Source organism: Homalodisca vitripennis, chromosome 5 (genome assembly GCF_021130785.1).
Source record: "Homalodisca vitripennis isolate AUS2020 chromosome 5, UT_GWSS_2.1, whole genome shotgun sequence".
Taxonomy (NCBI): domain Eukaryota; kingdom Metazoa; phylum Arthropoda; class Insecta; order Hemiptera; family Cicadellidae; genus Homalodisca; species Homalodisca vitripennis.
The window spans coordinates 62,885,295-62,904,388 of NC_060211.1; the positions used below are offsets into that span (position 1 = coordinate 62,885,295).

The 19,094-nt window shown below is 35.0% G+C and overlaps 1 protein-coding gene across 1 annotated transcript in view; it reads left to right on the plus strand.

Moving 5' to 3' along the window:
• Nucleotides 1-17,256, plus strand: part of LOC124362300 (dyslexia-associated protein KIAA0319) — a 59,887-nt gene extending 42,631 nt beyond the window's left edge. The window contains exons 13-18 of the mRNA XM_046816677.1: nucleotides 2,545-2,735; nucleotides 12,565-12,664; nucleotides 14,007-14,321; nucleotides 14,605-14,706; nucleotides 15,351-15,515; nucleotides 16,635-17,256. Coding sequence (XP_046672633.1) covers nucleotides 2,545-2,735; nucleotides 12,565-12,664; nucleotides 14,007-14,321; nucleotides 14,605-14,706; nucleotides 15,351-15,515; nucleotides 16,635-16,795 — 1,034 coding nt within the window. The 3' untranslated portion in view covers nucleotides 16,796-17,256. The remainder of the gene's footprint in view (nucleotides 1-2,544; nucleotides 2,736-12,564; nucleotides 12,665-14,006; nucleotides 14,322-14,604; nucleotides 14,707-15,350; nucleotides 15,516-16,634) is intronic.
• The last annotated feature ends 1,838 nt before the right edge of the window (nucleotides 17,257-19,094 follow it).

Sequence of the window (19,094 nt, forward strand, 5' to 3'; positions counted from 1 at the left end):
TTTTTCCGTAATTTTTTAGAGAAAGGTCAGATGAAGTCTTGAGAAACATGCACTGAAGTGAATTAGATGTATGAATTAGAGCTATTATCGGTGCAAGCAGGAGAGTCCAGAGATAGTTCATGCTGAATCTAACAGTAGCTGCTAAGCCTGCCATAGAAATTGTTGAATATTGGATACTTTCCGGACAGACCTCATAAGCACATGGACTATGTTTCTATTTTAAGAAAATGAAATGTTACTGAAAAAATTGTAAAGTTTCAAAAATATCATTAGTTTTGCTATTTTATATAATTGTTATTGCCATTTATAAAATAACCATGGTATCATTGTTGGTAAAATACAACATGATTGGGTTTACCGTAGAACCATTAGTGTTGTATATTTACAGAGTGTTTTTTCCATTTGTTTAATTTAGTTTGTTGGTTTGTATGTATTACAGCCAAATGTTAGGTGCATTTTATTCAAATATTAATACTAATATTATCAAACAAGGTGTATTTTGTTTTTCAGCTAGATCGCAGTTTTGTGCCCTCATGAATCCTTATAAGCAATTATTCCGTTTCGATTCGTTATGTTTGCACACTGGAACCACAACTAATAGCTTGTTTTTTTTATTTTTTACATTTTGTCGTATGCTCAATTTTTATCACTTCAATGTTCTGCTTACATCCTATCTATCGTGTTCTCAATGTTTGGTGTTTAACTATTTGTAGTTGTTGAATGAGTTTTTAGTTCTCCGCTGCCTTATGGAACAAGACAATTTGCGTATTTCAGAAATAGACAAATACTTAAGACATTGGTATTGAGAGATCAAAGATACTCAAAGACTGACACAAAAGTGAATTATAAAAAGTAAATGAATTGAAAGGTCATTGTATGTAATGTTAACAGTTTATTTTAATTATCATTAACAATTGTCATAATTATCATAATCAATTTAATAACAATTGAGCAAACAGTTTTATCTGATCTCCCACACAACTAATTCAGAAGCTTGTCATGAAATCATAAAAAAGTGAAAATATTTAAGTGAATTTTGATTGTTTTGTTATTATGTTTTATAATTAAGTAATTCAATAAAAACTGGTTTTCCATGTAAAAAGCATTGTGCTGTTTTGAATAAAAAATATTGAAACAGGTAAACAAAAAAAGTTATAAAATATTGACAGTTGCATTTGATTTTTTGTTTTTCTTACTAAAATAGTTTATATAAATATATACTACAAAAATTATTTGTAGAAAGCAACAAACATTATTGTAGAGCAACCAAATAGACTAAAATGTCCTGGTAATTGACTAATTTATCTGTATCCAAACTCAGTCTATTAATAATAATCATTCTTTCAACACATCTTCCCCTTCTTTGTTGTGAATAGTTAAAAAGGTCAAGGAGTTGTCCTCTGAGTTTGTGGTCCTCTGTGAGGAGTTGAACGCGCATTGTCTGAATTTTAGGTTCAATGACACAATTTTAGACAGAACAGACCTGAATGCTTAAAGAAATTTCCTGAAAAAGAGTGGCATCCTCACAAATTGTTAATATATTTATTTATTCATCATCATCATCATCATCATCTGACGTTTCCGTTATCACAGGTCGTCGTACACAGCCTCCTCCACTTTTGTCTGTCATTCCAGGTCTCCTCTTCCTCCACCTGCATTTTCTGTAGTCCCCTTCTCTCTATGTCTTTCCACACTTGGTCCTCCCATCTTCCTCTCGGTCTTCCTCTTGGTCTTCTTCCTCTTTCCTCCTTCTCCAGTGCTATTCTAGGCATTCTATTATCTCCCATCCTCTTCATATATATTTATTGACATTACAAAATTACAACCTAATAACTATATGTCCTATATTTTCATTTTTATCTCTAAATTCACACATAACTCTCCTTAAAATAGAGTTAAAATTAAATTCTTAAATTATCATTTTACCATCACTACATTAGTTAAATATTTATTTATGAGATGCAATAATAAAATGAATTTTACAGTATAACAGTACCTTTGCTCTCACTGCTGTTTCAGAACTAACTCACTTTAATAATCAACGACTCTTTGATTAATATATTGATTAACATTATAAGATATTCCCAAACATCAAATATGAATTTTAAAGGCAGCTCTCTAGCCAAAATCTTTATTAAATATACAGACATATATTCTTACTCATCCCTTTTTGTGAACAAACTGTATGGCCTGATTTTACCACTTTTTCTTCTAGTGCATGCACTGACCAAATGTTATAAGAGATGTCTGCTGGTTTTGCTCAATCAATGAAAATCAACTTTATCAATTATGGAATGCACAAAAACACATTTCAAACAAGCTGATATTGACTACACCATTCCTTTACTATTAAATATTATTTATTGGAATGAGTTTTACTTTAGTTTACTTCATATAAATTTAATTGGTTAATTAATATATTCAAATTATTTTAATTAATTTACAACCATTACAATTTAGATGTTAGAAATAAATAACAAATCAGATCTTTTACCAATTTACAATTCATTATACTTATAAAAATTTTGGTTATTTTAATTATAGACAGTAATTCACCACCCAAAGCAAATGCTGGTGGGGACCACACGGTAGAGCTTCCTGTAGATGTGCTGGTGCTGAATGGGACACAGTCCAGAGACGATCTGGCTATAGCCAAGTGGCTGTGGACCAGAGAACCGACCAGTCTGGCTATTGGTTCCATCATAGCCGGCACTGACACCTCTCCTGTACTGATGGTGAGTACAACTGCATGTAGATGTACTGTTGTACATTGTCCACATGCAAGAATGATCTGGTTATACAACGTCTGACTAAAATAACCAGACTGATCTTTTAGCCAGACAATAGCACTAATTCATAGTCTTTCTCACCATTTTTAATACATTTAATGTAACAATGTTGTCTGTAAAGATAACATAAGACAAAAGATATTTATTGGTAATTTTTTTACACATAATGCATTGACAAGTCAATTATATTCATACATATTTCTGTATTGTCCGTTAATAGTGTGCTCCAGACACAAGCTGAGACTGGGCCTAAGTATTATAAGTAATGTAGTGATCAAGGGTGACATAACAGGCATTAGTGACTAGAATAATAAATAAATAAATAATGTTTAAGGTAAAAATTTTACTAAAACATGCTACAAATAACTAGTAATAAATAAATATAAACAGTTGAGTAACAGGCAAGTATAAATAAGAAAATATATAAAAACAATTAACATCAAATCACAATTGAAATTCCCTATGAGTAAGTAAGTACTTAAAAACGTATTGAACTGAGACTCTGACATGCTAAAGTATTCGGCCACACAGCGAAAAGGATTCATACAAAAAAAATATACATTTTAATTTTAAAATTACTTAAATTAAGATTGCCAACTTGTTTTTAAATTTGGTTCTAAAGTCTTATGCCCATAGTTATGTAGCCTGACCTTGACTTTTCTAATCTTATTATTTGTATGTTTATTTTGCCCATGTTTCTGGTATTAAAACCTTGCACATTGCTTCTATGGATATAATTATTCACATTCTTAAAAGTAAATACTAACAATTAAAAGATATATATATATAAAAAGATAACAAGTTAACAACAGTCAATATTTCTAATTCTACAAAATTCAGCTTACAGTGAGCTAACCTATTTGTTTTGGAGATTAATGTAACTGCTTTCTTATGCATTTATTTATTATTATTTCAACGGCATCCGCCAATATACAATAATTTCACAAAAGAGCATTCAACAGTTTTTTATGCAAAATGAAAAACAAAAAACAACAATGCAAGATGGCTACGGACAAAGGCATTAAAGCTAGACAGGTCAACAAAACTGGATCACAACGATCATTATAACTAAATTAAATAAGGAGATGAACCAATATAAGTACATGCAGCTATATCTAGCAATGGTAGCTTTACAAAACCAGAATGTGCTATAGGTCTGACAAATATAACATAGTATAAAATATCAATAAATACTCAACAATAACAATAATAACTTAACAATACTTAACAATAAACGAATAACAAGTATTGCATGACACATTTAACTATTACTCTGCTAGAACATTTTTCATGCAACTTAAATATAACATCAACAAAATAAATAACAACTAATTAAATTACGGAAAGTAGTGATTATGCAGTGGAATAATAAATAAGTATTAAGATTTGTGAAATAATATTACAATAGTGAAAAATCACAAACATCATCTCCAACTGATATTAAGGGGAAAAAAAACTCTATCAATCATTACTGTTGCAGTCTCTTTTTAAGGTGTGCGATGCTGTCATAAAACATATCACCATCGGAAGGAATGCTGTTTCCACGCCTATAAAGTCGAGCAATAGGACCGTGGGTAGCTGTAATTGTTTGAGTGGTGGCAAGTTGAAAAACATATTCCTGGATCTGGTTCCAGCAGGCACCAAGAGGGATATCCTACTCAGAAGCTTCTGGTGAATCGATCACCCCGTTGATAAGCTTGTGCAGGAAAACAATATCAAACATTCTCCTTCTGCACTCCAGCGTTAGGCAGAAGAAATTCCTGCTCAAGTGCGGGGACAGAGACCTCCCGATAGGCGCTGCACCTCTCCGGACTCCTTGAAGTCTGCAAAATTTGTTTTGAATACTCTGGTAGTTTGTGAATATGAGATGCGTAATGAGGGGACCAAACAAGAGTACAATATTCCAGGTTAGGCCGAACTAAAGCCTTATACAAGAGCAATAGTGTTTTCGTCACCGAACGTCCCTCTAGACATTCGAAAAATGAATCCTAGCACTTTGTTTGCCCTCAAGGATACCGCATCAATGTGTGCATCGGGTGACAAATTTGCAGTCAAACTTACTCCAAGGTCGTTTACCGAGGTCACTCGCTTGATGTCGCCGGATACAGTGTAATTGAAAGCAACAGGATTCTTCAGACGACAGAAGGTGATTGTAAGACATTTGGTTGAGTTAATGACCATCTTATTATCATCGCACCACTCAGCAATTAGGTTCAGATCACGTTGAAGATTGAGACAGTCCATCACGAGAGTAAATTTCTTTGAATATCTTGAGGTCATCTACGAAGAGGAGATATTCCGATGATAGGTGGCTGATGATGTCGTTGACAAACAAGTTGAAAAGAAAGGGCCAAGCTTGGACCCCTGTGGGACAACCTGAGGTGGGAGGAAATTCTTCAGACAAATGGTTTCCAAGTTTGATCCTCAGCGAGCGTCCACTTAAATAGCTCTTGAACCATTCTAGAGAGAGTCCGCAGAAACCATATCCTTCGAGCTTGGAATCAGAAGTGAGTGACTAATCTTGTCAAATGCCTTGGAAAGGTCTAAATAAATGCTGTCCACTTGATGTCTTCGATTAAACGCAGAATGAATATAGTCTGTGTAGATGACAAGGTTGGTCTGGGTGGAACGACCCTTGCAAAAACCCATGTTGTTGGGGGACAATGATACTCTTTATGTCACTAGATATCAATTCCAGCACTAAACCTTCCACAACCTTAGCCAAAGCAGGCTGGATGATGACTGGCCTGAAGCTGGTGACATCAGTAGCATTTGGTGTTTTAGGAATCGGCACAACATAACTGGACTTGAGTGCTGTGGGAAAGATGCCGTCCATAAATAGTCTGTTAAGTAAATTGGTGAGAGGCTTTGAAAGTTGAACGCTACATTTCTTGAGAACTATAGTTGGGATGAGATCAGGACCATTACCTTTGTTGACATCAAGTGACTCCAGCTCCTTCCGTACTCTTTCCTCACTTACATGGAAGCGATTTACATTGAAGTTGCTAGCAAAATGAAAGTCTAAAGTTGTGTCATCCCTGGGATTGAAAGTTGAGGCGAAGAAGCAGCAAAAAGATTGCACATGACATGAGGATCGTCAGTAACTGTGTGATTAAAAAGTCAGACGAGAGAGAGAGAGAGAGCTTTATTTCAAAATCACAAAGACCTGAAATGGCGTTACAAATTAATACAATTAATTACAACAATTTTCTTGCGTCACAAATCAATTTCGGTTTTTGAATCCATGATTAGTGATGAAAGTGTTGCCAGTTCAAAAACTCATTCACACTGTAGAAAGGGTTTTCAAGAAGCCACCTGGTGAGATGAAGCTTTAGCGTTCTGGGGTTCTCACTCTTGAATGACTTGAGGCAGGATGTTGTAGAATTTTTGCCCCTGCATATGATGGTTTTTTTTCAAAAAGTGTCCGATGATGAGCAGGAAGGCTAAAGTTTTGGGCATTTCTGGTATTATAACCCATGCAGGTCTTGATGTCGAGTCTGCTGATTTGAGGTCGCCAGGACGATGACTTCGTAGATGTAGAAACCCACAACTGTCATCAACTTCCAGCTCCTTGAAATGTCCTCTGCAGCTGTCTCTCCATCCCAGCCCAGATAACAGCCTCACTGCTTTCTTCTGAAGAACGAGCTCACGTTCTAAGTTGTGTTGGGAAGACGCACCCCACGCCATTATACCATACCTCATATTTTCTCTCAAAAAGGGCATGATAGGCAGTTAAAACTGCTTCAGGCGTGCTAACTGCTTGCGTTCTTCTGAGGGCGAATAGGGCACTGCTGAGTTTCTTGCAGAGAGAATCTATGTGGTCCTGCCAGTTCAGCGAGTCATCAATGATTACTCCAAGATGTTTTGTCGCTCTTACCGCCTGGAAGTCAGGCAAAGCTGAGACTTCTTGTTTCTTGCTTCCAAAGATGATTTGGGTAGTCTTTGATTCATTGAAGACTAAGTCATTTGCTCTGGCAGTATTCAATGGCAAGGTTTACAGCTATAAAAGAATTTACTTCAAGGGTTTCTAAAGATTTGTGCGCTGTTAACAAAACCGAATCGTCAGCATACATAACTGTGTGGCTTAAAGGCTCAAACGTACTGAGGCAGGTCATTCGTATATAAAATGAAAAGAAATCGGGCCAAGGACCGACCCTTGTGGAACACCTCTTTTCACTGGTAGGTAGGCTAGACCTAGTCTTAGTCTCAAGACCATTCACCATCTGTTCTGATCTCCACAAGCTGCTCACGATCACTGAGGTAACTCTTAAACCACTTCATTGGATCATCCCGAAATCCAAGAAATCTCAGTTTATCAAGTATTAGGTCATAGCCGAGACAATCAACGGCCTTACTCAAGTCCATAAACATACCAAATGACATTTTTGCCTTCATCCATGCTATCCACTATGTGTTCTACCATGTCAACAAGAGCTGTCTGAGTTGATTTCTTGTGAAGGAAGCCATGTTGACTCGTCAAGATATTGTTGTTGTTAAGGTGTTCAAAGATTCTTATCAGGGACAATTTTTTCTATAATCTTTGAAAATGTTGTAATGAGCGATATCGGCCTATAATTTTCAACACTGTGTTTGCTTCCGTTCTTATGCAGTGGAATGACTTTGGCGAATTTTCATTTTCTTGGGAAACTCTCCACTTTATAGGGACAGATTGGTAACATGTACTAGTGGAGAAGCAACTCACTTTTACAGACCTTTACAATGCTTGATGATATCTCATCTAAACCAGCAGATGGTTTTACTTTCAGGCCATTTTAGGACATCGCTTAGTTCTTTTGGAGAAGTCGGCTTGAGTACTAAAAGTGGAGATTGGATGTAAAGAGGTGTGTTTTGAGTTGCGGGTGATGGACCTCCAGAGGATCTCGAAGGACCTTTATTTAGTGTTTTTTTCTGCTATGGTGGCAAAATGCTCATTAAAATAGTTAGATATTAAAGTCGGGTCTTTCTACAATATTTCCAGAAATTTTGAGATGATCCAGATTTCCTGCTGATTTTGTCTTTTTTCAGGTGTCTCTCATTGTTGATAGTGTTCCAAATGGCTTTGGATTTGTTTGGGGAGTTATTAATATGCTGAGCACTGAAGTTGCGTCTGATAGATTTCAGTTTGTTATCGTAGGTTCTTTTGTGCTGGGCAGCAGTTTGTTTGTCTTCTTCTTTTCCACTCATGATAAATTTTTCTTCAGCCTCAAGAAACTGTTGTTTGAGTGCTCTTGCTTCTGTATCACAGAGTGGTATAGTCTTAAAGTTGTTATTAATTCTCGATTTTTTTTAGGGGACAAACCTTATCTAGAGCTGCTGTAATAATCGAAAGAAAATTATTGTAAGCTTCGTTGGCATCTTCTGTTTTGAATACAGTGTCCCAATTTTCTTCCGCCAGCAGTGTTTTTAGGTTGTTGAGGCTACGATTATTGAGATGTCGTCTGACTGACGATGATGAAGTTTTTCTTTCTAACTGGAAGGTTTAGTTTGCATAATTGGCCAGTATGGTCAGAAATGCCAGTGTTGAGAATCTCCACATCCATGTTCTGAATATTTCCACTGTCGACACATATGGCGTCAATTGAAGAGCGTGTATTACTGCGTGACTCTTGTTGGTGGTAGGGGTAACCTTTCCATGTTGTATGAAAGTAAAAGCTCATTCAGCAGCCTGCCTTCAGGAGTTTGCTTCAACAAGTCGATGTTAATATCACCAATCATCACCTTTATGCAGTTTTGAGATGGGAGTGTATCTAGCACATTCGTGATGACTTGAAGGGCTTGCGTGATAGCTTGGTTGCTGTTGGTGGGGGGTCTATATATTCCCAGTATGAATACACTGAATTTTTTAGTAAGTTGGACTGTAACTGCAGACATTTCACATACCAAAGGGATGCTGTGATGTTCAATGTTTATTCCATGTATTTCGCTATCCAATGTTTTGTGCTTAAAGATGGCTACTCCACCCTTTATATTTGTCCTCCCTTGCAAAAAGAAGAAACCAACTCATAGTTGATTAAACGAGTGTTACACATTTTGTCAAAGTTTTGGCCGTGCTCTGTAATTACAACTACATGGGGATTCAGAGAATAGAGAAGGTGATTGAAGCGGTCTATTTTGTTACTTATTCGGTCAGCATTTTGGTGGAAGATGACCAAGGATTTTGTGGTTTTGCGACTGAAGGCTAAGTCAGGGCCCTCCGCCAAACGCACATCGATATTAGCAATGGCCAAAGAAATATTAGCAATGTTGCACTTTCTGAAGTTGGGGATGAAAGTAGCAGTGCAAGAGCGACGAGACATTTCAGGAAGATCAATCACAGCTGTCAGGGCAGGATGGGCTATATCTTCAGCTACCAAACTCTCTGCGGTGTGCGATACAAGACAAGGGATGTTAGTGAAAATTAGATCAAGGAAATTTCCTATGTAATTAGGAATAGTATTCATCTGCCCAAGGTCGAGAAAAGAAGTAAGCTCCAATATCTTGAGAGCGGAAGGCGAGTAAGTGTCCGGAGGTTGTGCGGTCCAGTCGATCCTTGGCAAATTAAAAAACTCCAGCAATAAACACAGAAGAAATATTCATATTGTTCGAGATGACGGTGTGAAAAATGTCACAAAATTCTATATAAGTCTGGTGGGCTACATCTGGTGGTATATAAACAGTATTTATAAGCATATTTGAAGAATGTGCACACCTCAGAGCAACAAATATGGTTTCAACTGCTGGTTCATCAATGGGGAATGAGCCATGAGGTATAGCATTTTCTTGACTGCAATCAGCACACCACCACCAGATTTTTTTAAACTTGTGAGCGCCGTCCTGTCTTGTCTGTATATGGAATAGTTACTTAATCCCAGTTCGGCATTAGAGATTTCATGGGATAGATTAGTTTCTGCAACAATTATAACATCGTAGTCACACAAGGAGTGAGCAGTTCTAAACTGATTCATTTTGGAACGTAGCCCATTGGCGTTTTTGGTAGTAGACATCTAACTTTTGATGTCCACTGAAGCAGGGATGTTTTTTGTCTTGACAATCTTCGGCACTCCATTCACATACTTTATAGTAAGGTCAACCTCACCTTGAGACAGCCGGTGCTTCAACTCCTTCCTGAGCTCCACTAGGAGTTCTCTTTTCTCTGACTGTCCTATCCCTCGACAACTTGACATCAGCTAAAGTAGGATTTTTGAAACGTGAATGATTCATTAGAATAGTGCTTCAGAATATTTATTACATCAGTTTCACTTTCCATCTGAATTTGAAGAGGTCTGATCACTCCAGGCTTCACCTTACCCAGCCTGACCGACTTTAAACATTTGGAACGGTCAGTCTGGCAATATTCAATTATTGCAGCAGCCAAATCAGAGTCATGACTAATTCTGTTTGTTGGTATGTGCAGATTTACTTTCAGGAACACTGTATGCAATGATATTACGAGAACGTCTTGATCGTTCATTAATTTCCTCAACGGTTTACAAGAATGCTATTAGAGGCACTACTGCTTGCCTTGATACTATCAATGTCCTTACGAAGACGGGAAATGCTTGCTTCATTAGCTTCTACACGAGGTTCCAAAGACGACAATTTGACATTCAGATCTGCCACTTCCCTCCTGATATTCTCCACTTCCCGCCGCAATGTCGTCTATTTTATCACACTTATTAACCAAGACCTTGACTTCAGACAACTCGGAGATAATCTTAGCCAAAGTGACCTCCAAGGATACAGGAGGTTGAGCCCTGCAGTCCACTCTACCACAGTACCACCTGATGATGTTGTTATCCTTACAAATCCGTTTCATATTCTGTTTTGCTCATCTTTACACAATCTCTATGAAACCAACGGCCGCATTGGCCATCACCACTCGACACCCTGTTCTGTATCGAGAACATCCTTCATACAAATGGCACAGGGATGAGCCATTGTTTGTGGTGGCGAGGACAAATGAATGTGTTCAAAAATCTGATTCTTCAATTGCCAATTCACACTGGTTAAATTTTCATATAGTTCATGCAACTTAAGTCAGTGACACCCAACCCAAAGCTACTCGATCCGCTCCAAGTCAGAATATCAGTGAAACACAGTGCAGAGGAACGGAAAATTAAAATCTTTATATAGTATGCAATGTGAACACCGACGAATGATCAAGAAGGCTGTGGCAAAATTTGTTGCGTAGGTCTGCCTCCAAATGATTGTGAGTTGACAAGGATGACGAGCAACAGCTGTTATTGACAGAAGATATGACAAGACAGGTGAAATGAATTTACGGCGTTGTTCAAACTTGTTATTGGGCTTGCCCTGATAGTTAGAATACCGGGAATAAAATTGTTGGGGGTGTTTCGGGTGTGAGACACATATACACATTCAACTCAACTGATTGATGAAGTGTCAGAAATCATGCAAGCAGAGCCAAATTTAAGACTTAATCCAGGTAAATCGCCAACAATAACGAGAGCACCAACACAGCCAGACAATCAGGCAGCCATTTTTTCCAAGGTTCATTAATAGTACTTCACTAATTTTAGGAGAACAACCCCAGTAAATCAGACCATACAATTACCACAGACTGAAAGAGTGCAATATAAGCGAACCTAACATAGGCTAAAGGCTCAAAGTGAGTAAGACTAGATAAAAGAAAGACTATTCTAGATAGCCTAGTGGTAAGCTGGTTAATGTCAACTTTTGATCTAATAAAACCCCTAAAAACTTTACATAAACTTGAGATGGAAAGCTGTCAGTAATAAGCCTAAAATATTATTTTTAGCCTTATCATGATTTAACAGGAAACAGTTGGCTGCAAACCAATCTGAGATAGTACTTAAAGTGTCCTTTACTTGTATATTTAATATATTAAGATCCAAGCCATGCATTAAAAAGGTTGAGTCATCAGCATTTGAATAAGAATCAGTTTGAATGCTTCCAAGTCGTTTATGAAAATTAAAAACAAAAAAGGGCAATAGCAGAGCTTTAGATACCCCGCACACCACTTCTTGAATGGATGACCGTTTACCCTGAACACAAACTACCTGCTTTCTATTAGACAAGTAAGATTTGAACAGGTGCAAGCAGCTCCACTGAGGTCGTAGTGAATAATTTTATTCAACAGTACATCATGATCGACACAATCAAAGGTCTTGTTTATATCACAAAAGGTAGCCCAAGCTAAACCCCTATTTTTAAAAAAATGTTGTGTTTTGGCAACTAAGGCACCAATGGCAACAGTGTTACTGCATGACTATCTAAAACCAAACTGAGAATCAGTAATCAAACCTCGAGCTTTGATAAATAAGTAATTACCTGTTCAAACATAATGTTCTCTATGACTTTGGACAGTGTTGGGACCCACGAGACTGGTCTATAATTAGCTGAATTGCCCCTGTCTCCACTCTTGAGTATAGGAGTGATTTTGGAAATTTTCATAGCATTCGGAAAAATACCTTCACTAAAACATGCATTTATGATATAGGTGAGTGGCGTTGCAATAATATCACCAACATTTTTTAAAATCCAGTTCGATATACCATAACAGTAACAGATTTTGAGTTTTTCAAAATAGAAATAACCGTACTAACATCTAAGGTGTTTACTGCAACAAATTGAAAATATATAAAAGCAAGAGAAATACATAGATGAAAGCTTTCCAAGTACCTTGCCAAGAACTTGAAAGGAGCGTGCAGCTCATGAATGAGGTAGATTTACAGTAGCTTTTCGTGAGATCCTTATCCAAAATTTGTGTAGAAGTTATATTGAAAGTGGTCACAATGAGTTTTTATGTTTTCAGTTGACAAACGTAGTGGCAGGCCGCTATCTCTTCAGGCTAAAAGTGACAGACGATCAGGGGGAGTGGGATGAGGATACTGTTTCAGTCATCGTCAAACCTGGTAAGAACAAATACTTCTAGAAATCTACATATATATATATATATATATATATATATATATATATATATATATAAACAATTGATTGTACTGTAAGATTTTTGATTAAATCAAATCTATAACAACAATTTAGTAAAATAATCTGTCTTGTCTTCTATTTATACTTATATTTAAATATTTTAACAAGTAATCTAAACATGTAACATGTTTAGTAATTACTTAAGTAAATTAAATAATTATAATTTGACATAATGAGAGAATGATAAAAAGGATGTATTATTAATAAATTGAGAGGAAATAATTGTTTACAATAGACACATGTGTATAAAATAATAGTAATCTTATATAATGAATGATTGATGGATTCTTGCAGCGGATACTTTGGTGCTGTATCTTTCAAAAGGCAATGAACATAAATAAATATTTCCAATTCAATTACCATTCATGTGGAACATCCTCAGGAGGTGACAGGGAAATGGTAGTTGCAGTTGATCAGTGTTTCAGTCCATAAGAATTCTGCATATCATACTCATCAACTAAGTAATAGTAGATACTACTATTAATACATGTTTGTTTTTCCCAATTGTTTGATTTTGGTAGTTTTTTTGTCTGTTCTTCTAGTGCCTCTGTTGTTTGAAATGATTACTGCTTTTGTTTGTCCTCAATGGATAAAGAAAACTTTGTTAAATATTTTAATGTGAGTTCACAAAAGACCTTTAAAATGGCAGGTGCATGCTCCTACCACATTGGTAAGGAAGTATTTATAGACGACCCTTCATTCCGCAGCAGAGGAGAGAGGGATGCCCTTTGTCTAGCACCCACCATCCACCTGCTCTGTGAGTCCTACAGAGCCATAACCAAATATATCCTTTGTCTGCTCAGATGATACGATAAGATGATAAACCTTCTCTGTGAAACATTAGATATGGAAATGGTCTAATAACTAGTAGTTTATATAATTCATCAGTTCTATTAGTTTGTACCAAGAATTTGAATTTAGATCAAATTCACAATATAGTGAATTGTTACTTTTAGATCTTTATCAATAAATATAATTTGCATTTACCTCTTATAGCATATTTATAATAAAAAATTAGCTTTGAACTTAAAGAAAAATATATTATTTTATAGATGTCTTAGCCTTATAGGGAAATCAATGGATTTATTAGTTGCATACAAAGGGTTAATACTAAATTAGTGTTTATAGGTTGAGAAGCAAGTAAATTGGATTCAAAGATTAAATATTTATAAACTTTTAGAAAAAGAGTGTCTTCTGAATTTATTTTTTGACTTAATAAGAGATTTTATGACATTATTTTAATTTGTGTAATGATGGAACTTTTAGACCCTCACCTTTACCACCTGGTGGAGCTGACGCTGAACATAGAGGCAGACAAGTTGACCAAGTCACGCAGCGATAGCGTGGTGATGAAGCTGGGCCTGCTGCTGCGTGATGCGGCTAGCCTGGTGGTGCGGGCTTTACGTACAGAGGCGGCGACTGGTCGTGCGGTGCTGGTATTCTATGTTGAGACAGCACGTGGTGCACTGCCTGGCCCCGCTGTTGTGCGCACTCTCAAGCACAAGCTCGCACAGGACTCGGTTCTGCTGCAGCTCAGTGTTGCCAACATACAGACCACCTTGTGCCAGAATAACTGTTCTGGTCAGTTTAACAATTATTTTCTCTTGCACTTACACAATAGTTGTGAATACTTTTTCTTTTGTCTATATTGAGTCAAATGGGTATATTATGTTCTCTACCTTCCCTACAACAGATTGCTGTGACAATCTTTGGGTGTATACAAATATTGTTTTATATTTTGTTTTGCTGTAAGCCGTTAGGAATATAGAAATAATTTTACACTATTATTAATTTTAGTGTAACGCCATACTTGCCAATACTTGTCTGATCAAGATTATACATTATCAAAAACATTATTTAACAGGTCATGGCGTGTGTGATCAGGCGACCCGACAGTGCATGTGTGAAGCCTTCTGGATGCAAGATCTCTTCCGCAAACATTTTGGTGATGGAGATTCAAACTGTGGTTGGTATCATTATGTCTTATCCAATTGGGTCATATTTGAAGTTACTAACTTAATGTATTTCTGAAGTTAGAACAGTTGTTGTTGCAATATTTGGTGATCGGACTATGTGATAATATTATAGGCAAAATGCCTTGCATTATTTCCGCAGTTTGTAATAGATTTAAACTAAAACAAGGACAGACTTCTTTAGAAAGTAGAGTGCTACATGTTTGTTGCTTTTTTATATGAGATGTATTAGACCTTTTTGCAACTTTATATTAGTGTGTAAAATCCATTTTGTACCAGTGACATGTGGTTCCTTCTAATGTCTAATAAATATAACAGACACTACAGTAATTATAATACTCATATCATGACTATATTCCAAAATGTGGGTGAATCTAATTGCTTACTCTCTTTGATCTCTAAATCATGCTCTTAGATTTAGTACATGGGATAAAGATGACTTTTAAAAGATGAAACAACAGTTTTCTATGAAATTCTTCATGGAAAAAAATCCAGAAATGCATGAAATAATGTGTGTCTTTGAACAATTATTTTGTAGAGTCTGTTTTGTTAAACATGACAAATAAAATTAATATTTCTACAACTTTTTTGAAGGCAGTTAAAGCTTGATGTCTACCCCATACTCTGTTCTGTACAGATTGGAGTATCCTGTACGTAGTTATCGCTCTGTTCACGGGATTTGTCTGCATCGTGGGCTGCGTGTGGGGGGCAGTCTGCGTATGCTCCAGGTTGTGTCTTTGCTGCCATCGTCCTTCCAAGCGCCAGCGATATGCCTTACTAGATAATAATGAAGACTCCCGATGTAAGCTAATTCGTATAAAGTCACTTTGGTTTTCTTATAGTTTCAAAACTTTAGCTCATATATTAAAATATTACCTGAATCTGTTTGCACATTCAAATCTATCTTGAACACTAGAAACACATAATTAACAAAACTTGGGCAACTGAAATAAATAGGTTACTTCACCAAAATTGATTATATGGTAATAATATAATATACTAGATATTTTAAACATTTTTAAAAGCTTGGCGTTAATTCCACCATGAAAATTATGGTGGACTGAAACTACTTTACTAGTCTCATCAGTACAGATTCCACTATTTAGTATCTGGTTGAACAGTGTCGTTCGGTAGTGGAGTATTTAAATTAATTTTTAACACTTTTTCTCCAAACAAGATGTTATTTCGATAACACCAGGAAGAATAAAGTTCATACCAATAGCCTAAATATCCCAGATTTAACAATCAGATAACTAACTTTATACTAGGAATTTTTAATAGAAAGGACTGTTGATGAGGTCTTAGAGCTGTAAAGAGATTAAAAAATTCTGATAGGATACTTATGGTATTTCTAATAACTTAATGAAAAAACTCCAAATATACTGTTGAGCTTAAGACCAGTGGATTTTAATAATGAGGATTTAGTAAGTAAAGTTAAATTTTTAGGGGTTTTCCTTGATAATAAATTGAATTGGAATACACATGTGAATAATATACTGTAGCTTCAAAATTGTCAAAAATAACTTATTTATTAAGACGTCTTATGGTTTTTGTTCCTAAAAACTATGAAAAAGCTACTTATTTCTCTTACTTCCAGTCCATTCTAAAGTATGGTCTTGTACTATGGAGTAATTGCAGTAGGATAAATAAAAGTTTAACTATTCAAAAGAAACCTGTAAGAATTATTTCAGAGTCAAACCCCTTAGATCATTTGCACTGGCAATTTACAAGGTTTTTACCATGTCTGATATGCCCAAGCTGTGTCATTCAAAGTACAATATATATAATATGATATTGAAATACTAATAATTTTTTGAGTTATTACTTCTTGTTGTTCATCAAACTTCTTGAAGGAGTGTTCAAATTGTTATTTATTTGTCCACTATTGTGGAGAATAACCAAATATTCTTTGATTTTCCAGTACCACTGGGTAAAGTAATGCTCTCAGAGAGTGAATCAGACTCTGACATCTTGTTTGAGAGCCGTAAGCCTTCAAAGCTGCTCAACGGAGACGCTCGGAATGGAGTCAAGTCCAGCAGGACGGGATCTGGCTTCAAGATGGAGCGGCGGATTAAGACCTGATCCGCAGAGTCACCCTTGTGGTTCATGCACTTAGCCATATCATGGGGATACAACTGTGTGATCGTTATTTTAGTATTAGACTTAATTTTAATTTGTGAAAAATATTGCCTATTTTTATTCTTACAAATTAAATCATATTGTTACCAATTGAGTTTTGGTATAATATTTATCAGTTTTTAGAGTATTGTACTTAATTATTAAATTATACTTTTACAGAAGATAATTGTGCATATACTAAAATGTTTATTAAAACATATTTTAATAACTAATTTAATTTCTCTGAATGTTAAAGATTTTGTAGAGACTGTTTGACAGTATATCCTTTTGTATTAGAGCTTAATATTTATTAATTTGTCTTAAGGATTTTTTTGAATTTGTTAAAATTATTCCGCATACCTGTCAAATTATTAAAAAAAAGTGTATGTAGTTTATTTTATAATGTTTGATACACATTTTAACAACAGTATTTAAAACCAAACTTTACATTTTATACATATTTATAACTCTTTATGTTCCAATGTTGTATTTAATAATGTGTCAAGATTATTTCAACATATAAATTTTATTGAATAATCAATTACACAAGTTCAACAATTGAAACAGTGTCTTATTTACATAGAAATTAAATAGATCAAATCATTTTATTACTAATCAATGCTTCTGTCAATTGCACAAGTGAATCAAATATAATGTTTTAAAATATATATTTTGATTTTTCTTATATTTTACACTAGTAAACATTTTTTGTCACACAACAAAACAAGATAATATAGAATCATTTAATCACCCTTACTGACATGGACATCACGAAAAATTAATGAAAAATTAATAACAGTTAGGTATATCTAAAGCAAATAAAAACATCTGTGTCCTTAAAGAAATCTACTTTAATTTACTTTAAACAGTATTCATGTGAACAAAGTACATTACATTTTTCCTGCACTATTATGATATCCTTGAGGAATATTTTATGTGTTATCTCATTTTTGATCAATGAAAGAAATTTAATTATATTTGTCATTATAATTCATTATGTAGCATCACAAGAAAATTTTATTAGGTATTTTACCATGTGAGATGGATATTATTGCCTTATATTGTATATTTGAATGTTAATATAAGTATAATAGTTTATATAACAAAGAAAACAGTATTTATCTAATTTTAGGACCACTGAAGCATTTATTATTGTATTTGTTGTGTTAATTTAATTTATTATGATTTTTTACAACTATGTTGCTTTTATATTTTTATTATTGTAGATAAGCTCTCATGCTAAACAAATCTTAGTTTTAGCACAATGTAATTTAATTGCAATGCAATTTAAATTATACTAGTCACTATTACACTGTATTGTTTACGAATTCCATTAGGTTAGCTATACAATCCAACGAATGATATTTGTGATTGACACTCATTATAAATTGTGTATATAAGTGTTCATTTGTAATAAATGTTATGTATATACAGAGTATGTTTTTTACTCACCAGATAGTTTGAAGTTATCTATCAAGACGAATGCACGATCTTTTAAGCTCCATTTATTTTGTTGCAGCATACACTGCAAGGTCCAGTAAATGTATGCTTATTTGTGGTGAGTTTGTGGTAAATCAAAATTGATCTGGTAAATTAAAATTATTAAAAAATTTGTTTATTCTGAAGTTGAAACAAAAGTCTACAAAACCAAATAAGGAAAACAGTAGGGCTGCATGCAACGTTGTGACACTGTAGCAGATTGTTATGAAAATAGGAACAGTTAACAGAAAAACATGATACTTTATGGCAGGGAAAACACCTGCAAGAAATACATTGCAGCTTCTGACCAGAGAATTGATATCGTAGATATTTCCAAACAAAACTGATAGTAAATGATAGTTCTGTCTCTCTAACACAATCATGTGATTCCTCCTTTCAAACAAGGTGGAACATCTTTTTTACAAATTAGCTTATAACATCTGCATTTAACAATATCATCAGAATCCTGCTTTCAGATCAAGCAACGATTGACAGATAGTTTTTATTCCATACAGTTAGTTGTAACTAGGGCATCATGGTGACAAGACATTAGCGGTTGTACTCTTACAGTATTATATAGTCAAGAGTAATCTGTGATTGTGTTAGGTTGTGATTTGGCGGACCAACCTTTCCATATAGAATCACAAGTTAGTCGTTATGGTGTTAGACTTTAGGGCTTGAGACATGTCATTTAGTTTTTAATAATTGCAAGTTTCCCGTAATCGTATAAGTGTAATGTGAATAAGACGACAGCCCATCAGTCGTAATTATGTCATCAATGATT